The sequence below is a fragment of the Pistacia vera genome, unplaced genomic scaffold, assembly GCF_008641045.1.
Source record: "Pistacia vera cultivar Batoury unplaced genomic scaffold, PisVer_v2 Contig1273, whole genome shotgun sequence".
Taxonomy (NCBI): domain Eukaryota; kingdom Viridiplantae; phylum Streptophyta; class Magnoliopsida; order Sapindales; family Anacardiaceae; genus Pistacia; species Pistacia vera.
In genome coordinates this window covers 66,038-72,837 of record NW_022195329.1, presented here as the reverse complement: position 1 = coordinate 72,837, position 6,800 = coordinate 66,038, and the positions used below count along the sequence as shown (strand labels likewise).

The following is a 6,800-nucleotide window of genomic DNA, read 5'->3' as shown; positions in this document are numbered from 1 at the left end:
ATCACATGCACCACAATTTGTTAGAGGATTTATTCCATAGACATTAGGTTTACCATCCATATATGAAATCCTCTAATGGGTTGATAAGTACTTGAAAATACACTTATATTTAGTGGTTTATAGGTATCATTTATGGGAAATTAGGATTGATTCGCATGAATTAACTTAATTGTTTCATAAATGCACTTTTTGGGATCACGGGTATTTTTGTTGTGCTTTCAGGGAATAAATCTTAAAAATAATATTCAGATGGGAGATGATGTTGACGAGAGAATTTTTGACGATTGGAAACAAATGGATTGAGAATCGAAGTTGAATTGAAGAAGTTATGGAGCTTTGAAGTAAAGAGGAAAATCTAGATTACGCTCCAGTTTGAGCATGTCTTAGTGTTTCGATAAATACTTCAGCTATAGTTATTGTATCAAAATGATTCTTAAACTGTTGGAAAGCTAATTAAAAGGGCTAAATTTCATATGTTTACCACATCGCCAGATTCTATCGTTATTATGCTCAAAAATCACTATCTCTGGAGTGATAAAGAAATAAAAGAATGATGCAAGGTTAGAAGAGGAATTGGACCATGCCGCAGCATTGTGCTGTAGTACAACAAGACCAGAACCAACCGCGCCGCAACACACTTAGTCCAGAATCAACCATGCCGCAGCACAGTGCTGGGGTACAGTCACGACAGCTAGAAATTTTTCTTCCGTTTTTTACTGGGAAAATAGGGTTTAAGAGTCCTAAACTAACTAGAATTAAGGAAAACAAAACCCTAACCCTTGTGGGATATAAATAGAAGTCTTTTAGCATTATTTGGGGGAATTTTCTTTTAGGGATCTTTGTAGAGAACAAAAATACACAATAATGGAGAGATTGAAAGAGGCTTGGACTGAAGAATTGGGGTAGATAATCATCAACTCCATTGTTCTACCCAAGATTTCCTAAGTTTTTCTTATCTCTTGTTATTATTTTGTTATTCATTAATATGATTATGTTTTTCTTCTTCTCCATGAGTAACTAATTCTTTTGTGATTGAGGATGATTTCAAAGCCCTAGACATGTCTTGTGATTAATAAAATTTGCATCTATTTATCTTTTGATCCCTCTTGGTTATGTGATTATTTCTCTATGAATAGGGTTTAGATAGATTGTCTTAATTGTTTAAATGCACAATTAAATAGTTAGGATTAATTTATTAATGCCAATTTAGGTTGTTTAGTACGGAATCACTTTATTAACCTAAATAACTAGTGGTAAAGTGTATGCCTACATGCATACATGGGGGGTAATCACTCAAGATAACTAAACCGACCATATGAGTTTAGCCTTGATTCAGTAGGTCTCTCACAACTTAATACTTTTATTACTTTGAATCTAGAGATCGTATCCTATGTTATTTAATAAATAGGGAATTAGGTTATGACCGTGTCTAAGCCAACGACTCAGTAAGGAGAGATGGGACTTATCAACGTTTGGTATTTTCTGAGTTGATGTGATCAAGAGGGTAGGAAGTTAAAGAGTGCTTTTATTATATGTAATTCATGTCTAGTGGTGGCGAATAAACCTTCAATCTAGTTTCTCTTATTTATCTCTTTTGTGATTGTTTCCTTGTTTTACTTTGTTTAATTTTAGCTTGATAGTTTTTGTTGAGTTTTTATAATTCGTGACAAACCCCGTTTGAAGTAGATAATTAATTGAGTTCACAAATCCCCTACGGGAAATACCCTTACTTGCTTTTAGCTACTACATGACTTTACATTAGAATTTAGTGAGGTAAAATTAGGTGTTGCATTTGCACACATCATTGGTCTGTCCAGTGAACTTGCCTGCAGCAAGCATGTTACACCAGGTTGTCGGCAAACAACCTTGACAAGTGAGATCAGTCACTGTCTTTCGACAGGGTCATTCAACACTATAATAGCGTTACCGTATTATCTGTGTCCTTGGTCATAATAATATTGGGGCTATGGACATTTCTAGAATGACCACCATATGTGATCATAGGGTTCTCACTATCAATATTTGAAACAGTTGATACCCTCATCACGATTCTACCATCCTAAGGAAATATATCATTACATACAACTCTGATTTACACGATATAGAAGAATATGCCTCTTATTGATAAATAAACATTATTACAAATAGTCAATTTTATAATAATTGATTGGCTCTAGGGCATCTACTCTAACATTTACTTTTTATAGATTTATTCAAGTAGGAAAGTATTGTGTTATTGCATTCTTTCTTTTCAGGTTCTTGATATTGTATTATTTCATTTGCCTAAGGTTTGGTGATTTTTTTTTTAATTTTCACTAGTTGTTTGGCAAACAGTGGCGGAGTCATGGAGGCCTCCCATTGGCAAAAATCCTGGGTCTGCCACTATCTCGATGTAAATTCTATAAATACATTGTATTATAATACAACATATGCAATCTTCAACTAATTTAAGTACCATGGTATATATTTTTTGCAATATAAAAATAATTATTACTATGTGGTGACAAGTTCCTTAAGATAGGACTTAAAAAAATTATAATGTGGAGTTTATTCTTACTTATAACTGGTCCAAGTTGGGACTATAACTTTTTATGACTGCATGAAGATTATTACTATATAAAGTATCACTATAAAAATATTCTACTGTAATTTGAAATATTATATATCTTATATAAAAGAAATATTTATTATCGTTTAAAGAATATTATCTTCATAAAATATATAATTTTACAACATTTTAATTTAATTATTAGTATATCAAATTTCTTAATTTAGGGATAGTATCAAATGTAGGACCTGCTCTCTTAGTTTGAAATAATGGAACAAATCCTTATCTAGGATAGTACTTTGCTTAAGGTGTATCAGGTAGATAAGGAATTAACTTCTAATTACCAACCTGACCTGTAATAAGATTATTTTAATGCATTATACTTTCAATTTCAAATAACTTGCATTAGCTAAGAAGCCAGTGGCTACGGCCTATGTTATAACAAATAATTAAATCCAGCTGTCCGGCAGTTGAGCTGCATAGCCAACTATGTACATATATATATGTGCGGCGCGTTAAAATGAGAAAATTTCTAAAGCCCTTGAGGTAATACCTTAATTTGTAGACCCCCTATAGTTTTGGATAGCTCACAACCCCCTACTATTAGGCACAGTCATGTGCAATCTGTCTTTTGACTTCCTATCCAACATAAATACCATATTTATCCCTCATTTGAGGTAAAATAAAAAGAACTAGCAAATTAATAAACACAAATGTTTTAAAGTTATAAATAATCAAATAAAATTTTTTCTTATGAAATTAAAAAAAAAAAATTCCAATAGAATAGAACCAATAAATGTGTTATCTCAAAATAAAATTGAGCTCTCATATTGAAAAAAAAAATCAACAAAATCTTATAATTTAAAAAAAAAAGTTTTTTTCATTTTTCTCTTTATGAAATCGTTTAGGATCAAACGCAATCACTTCATTTAGAATTATTAAAAATTTGTATCAGATATTTTTTATAAATTTATAAAAAGGTTATTAGATAATTTTGAAAGGATTTTTTATGTTATTATAGAGTATTTAATAAATAATTATATCTTTAATTTAATGGGAGCGTGGTGTAGACGCACATGGGAACGCGTCTTTTATTCAAAAGCAGGTTTCTTGTAAATGAAACCGAGTTGAGAGTCCTGACCGCCAAAGTTGGGTATTAAAAGCTAGTGGTCTACGAAACTACACAACCACCTCCACCTTATGATTTCCCCTCCCAGTAAAGAGACAAAAAACCAGAGAGAGAAATTATTGCTATGGCTGTTCTCAGCAGGTCCATCTTCATCACCATAGCGGTTCTTGCTGTTGTTCTAATTGGCTCAGCAGAGGCACAAGATCAATCATGTGCATCAAAGCTGGTAGCCTGCTACAAATTTATCAACACCACCACCAAACCAGACAACGATTGCTGTAGCAACATAAGAAATGCAGTACAAAATGAGCTTAAATGCCTCTGCACTCTCTACACCACCCCTGGCTTGTTGCAGACTTTCAACGTCACCTTTGATCAAGCTCTCAAGCTCACTAACGAATGCAACGTCCCCACTGATATCAACGCCTGCAAAAGTATGTAACCATTACCTTATCTCAATCTTTCATCTTTTACAAATTTCTTCAATTTCATGATTTATGCTCAATTTAATGCTTTTCTCACTATTTTAGTCAATTTTATTGACTATTTCTTTTTTCTTTGTGTTTTTGCCTTCGACACAGGCTCAGCTGCCTCACCCACATCGGGGCCAGGTTTTAATTCCATTTTAATTACACAATTTCCGTTTTAATTCCATTAAATGGTGTTATTTTTCACTTTCTTTTTGGTTCGGTAAAGCGAAAATCATGATCACAGTCATCAGGTTTAGATCTGCTACAAATTTGTTGTTATGTCTGACCACGTGATAACTAAAAGTTAAAGTCAAGGTCAAGTCGGCCGGCAAATGTAGACCAGTAATGGTCTAGCTAGCCCAATATAATAAGAGTAATAACAGCGTTACAAGGAGGTATAAAAAGAGTCGTATAAAGATTTAATTCCACCTCTTGAAAGAAGGGAAAAAAGAGAAGTATTACTCATAATAACAAATCAAAGAATAAAATATTTTTTATATCAGCGGTTGAAAAATCACAATGAAAATGGAGACCGATTCAACTACTATTTATCTAATTGTCTTTTATGTGGAAGTGGAGTAGGTGATGAATATGGTTAGGCCCATTGCCAGCTTATGGATGCTTTCGGTGCCTCCAAATTTGACCTAGTATAATACTAGTTTACAGTTCTGCATTTGTCATCAATTCTTGGTGAAGAAACAAAGTAAAAAAGAAAAGAAATCATGTCACAACTCACAACAATGTGAAATCATAGAAAACGGAGAAGGAAAAGGAGAAGCATTCACATCGTTTTTAAAATTAATTTCTATTGTCAGACAGTCAAACATATTATAACTGATAGATGCTTTTATTACTCATGTAATTCAAAGTTTCCTTCAGTCCGTTTGTTTTACACTGATATATCATACATAATATTGATTAGATGCCTCTGTGTATTTACATATGTTTGCCCTTAATTGAAAATTGATGGCAATAACAATATAAATGTTACAGGTACGGTACCCGGAGGTGACAGCGGTGGTGGAGGGAGGGTGGCATGGACTGGAGTTACCAGCTTACTCTTATTCTGTGCTTCCATGTGGCTTTATTAGTACCACCAATTACTTATATTTGGTAGTGGAGTAAATAATAAAGTTGAGATGATTGATTAGTAGAGAGTTCATTGTCATTTGCTGCTTCATATTTTATAGATTTGGACAGTGTTGTTATCCCCTATATGCTATATCACATTGATCTTAATATCTTCATGTATCTGACCATTTATCACAGAAATGATTTGATGTTCTTATTGGAAATAAATGAAGTGTTCTTTGATGTGTCTTTTATCCTTCTCTTTGAAATTAATAACAAGTTTAATCACACTTCTATAAGGGCTATTGATAATTGCCATTTGCCAGTGAAAAGAGACTAACTTACATTTAACATGTGAAGCTCTCAACGATTGACAATAATATCAATTTCAAATCAAATGAACTATTTGATAATTGGCTTAACGGAGTGGAGAGAGTGGTTCTTGTTGGTGGTCTGGATTTAAAATTTGCATGGTTGTAGTGTCGTGTTATCAAGTTAAAAGAAGTTCCACTTTTTAAAATCTTTTATTATTATTAATTTATTTCTAAATAAAATTATTGGACTTACCTTTTATTTCTTTTCTCTCTGGACAATTTTGATACTCTACTTTACATAAAGACTAATTCACCGTGATCTTATTTAAACTTTTTTAGAAAATTTTCTTAAAATATGAATAAGAATTACAAAAAATTTCATCTATTTCTATGAAGGAAATTAATTTATGTCCTGAATGGATAAAAACCGATTATGAAAGCTTCATATGAGTATCCATTCGCACTGCATCTGATTTTTATCCAGCTATTCTATAATTTGCTTGAAAATCTAAGTATATCTTCAACAGTTCCTAATTTGATTGTGATTTGTGTGGTGTTTGGTTGTTTGATTAAACAAGCCTAATTAACTCCTAATACAAAGTCCAAAGCTTAATACGAGGTAAATGGATCAAATTTTGTGCTTTCATTATTTTTGCAATTGTAATTTCATTTTGCTATAATTTCCTAATAATACTAAATCCTAAAATATTATCAACACCAAGATTATTATCCAAGTCCTTGAAAAATCCTCAAGGTGATATTTTTATTTCACTTAGGAGTTATGAATTCATTTCTATAGATTTATAAGTATTTTTGTCCACTTATGAATTTGTGCGAGCACATTTAGTTCTGATGTCTGCACATCATTTTGTTTAAGCACAATCGTTTTTGTAGCTTTCAGTTGTCATGACTCTCTATGTTGATGGACGCACACTTAGTCTGTTTTTGTTGTAAAACATGTGGGCACATCAGAGTCTAGTGTGCAAACAATCATCCAATCAGACTTTAATACAAATGTTGTGTTGCCATTTGTTGTTAGGATATTTTTCCAGGTTTGAGATATGTGTAACAATGTAAGTGCTCCATATACATAATATCTTAGATATTTTGAGCAAGTTTTCTTTATATTCTTCATCAACCTTGCATTTACGTTTGAGCCTGAATATTTCTTACATTGTTCTCTGAAAATCCTTTGAGATTTATTTCATATTTAATCAGGTTCCATATGCTTTGGTAAGCTTAAAATACCTTGTTAACCATTTGTTGTT

The 6,800-nt window shown here is 32.2% G+C and overlaps 1 protein-coding gene across 1 annotated transcript; it reads left to right on the top strand.

Moving 5' to 3' along the window:
- The first annotated feature begins 3,716 nt into the window (after positions 1–3,716).
- LOC116121719 (protein YLS3-like) lies at positions 3,717–5,446 on the top strand. The gene is made up of 3 exons (XM_031407658.1): positions 3,717–4,111; positions 4,259–4,288; positions 5,141–5,446. The coding sequence occupies exons 1-3, from the start codon at positions 3,802–3,804 to the stop codon at positions 5,236–5,238; spliced, it is 438 nt and encodes a 145-aa protein (XP_031263518.1). The 5' UTR covers positions 3,717–3,801; the 3' UTR covers positions 5,239–5,446.
- Positions 5,447–6,800: the final 1,354 nt, after the last annotated feature.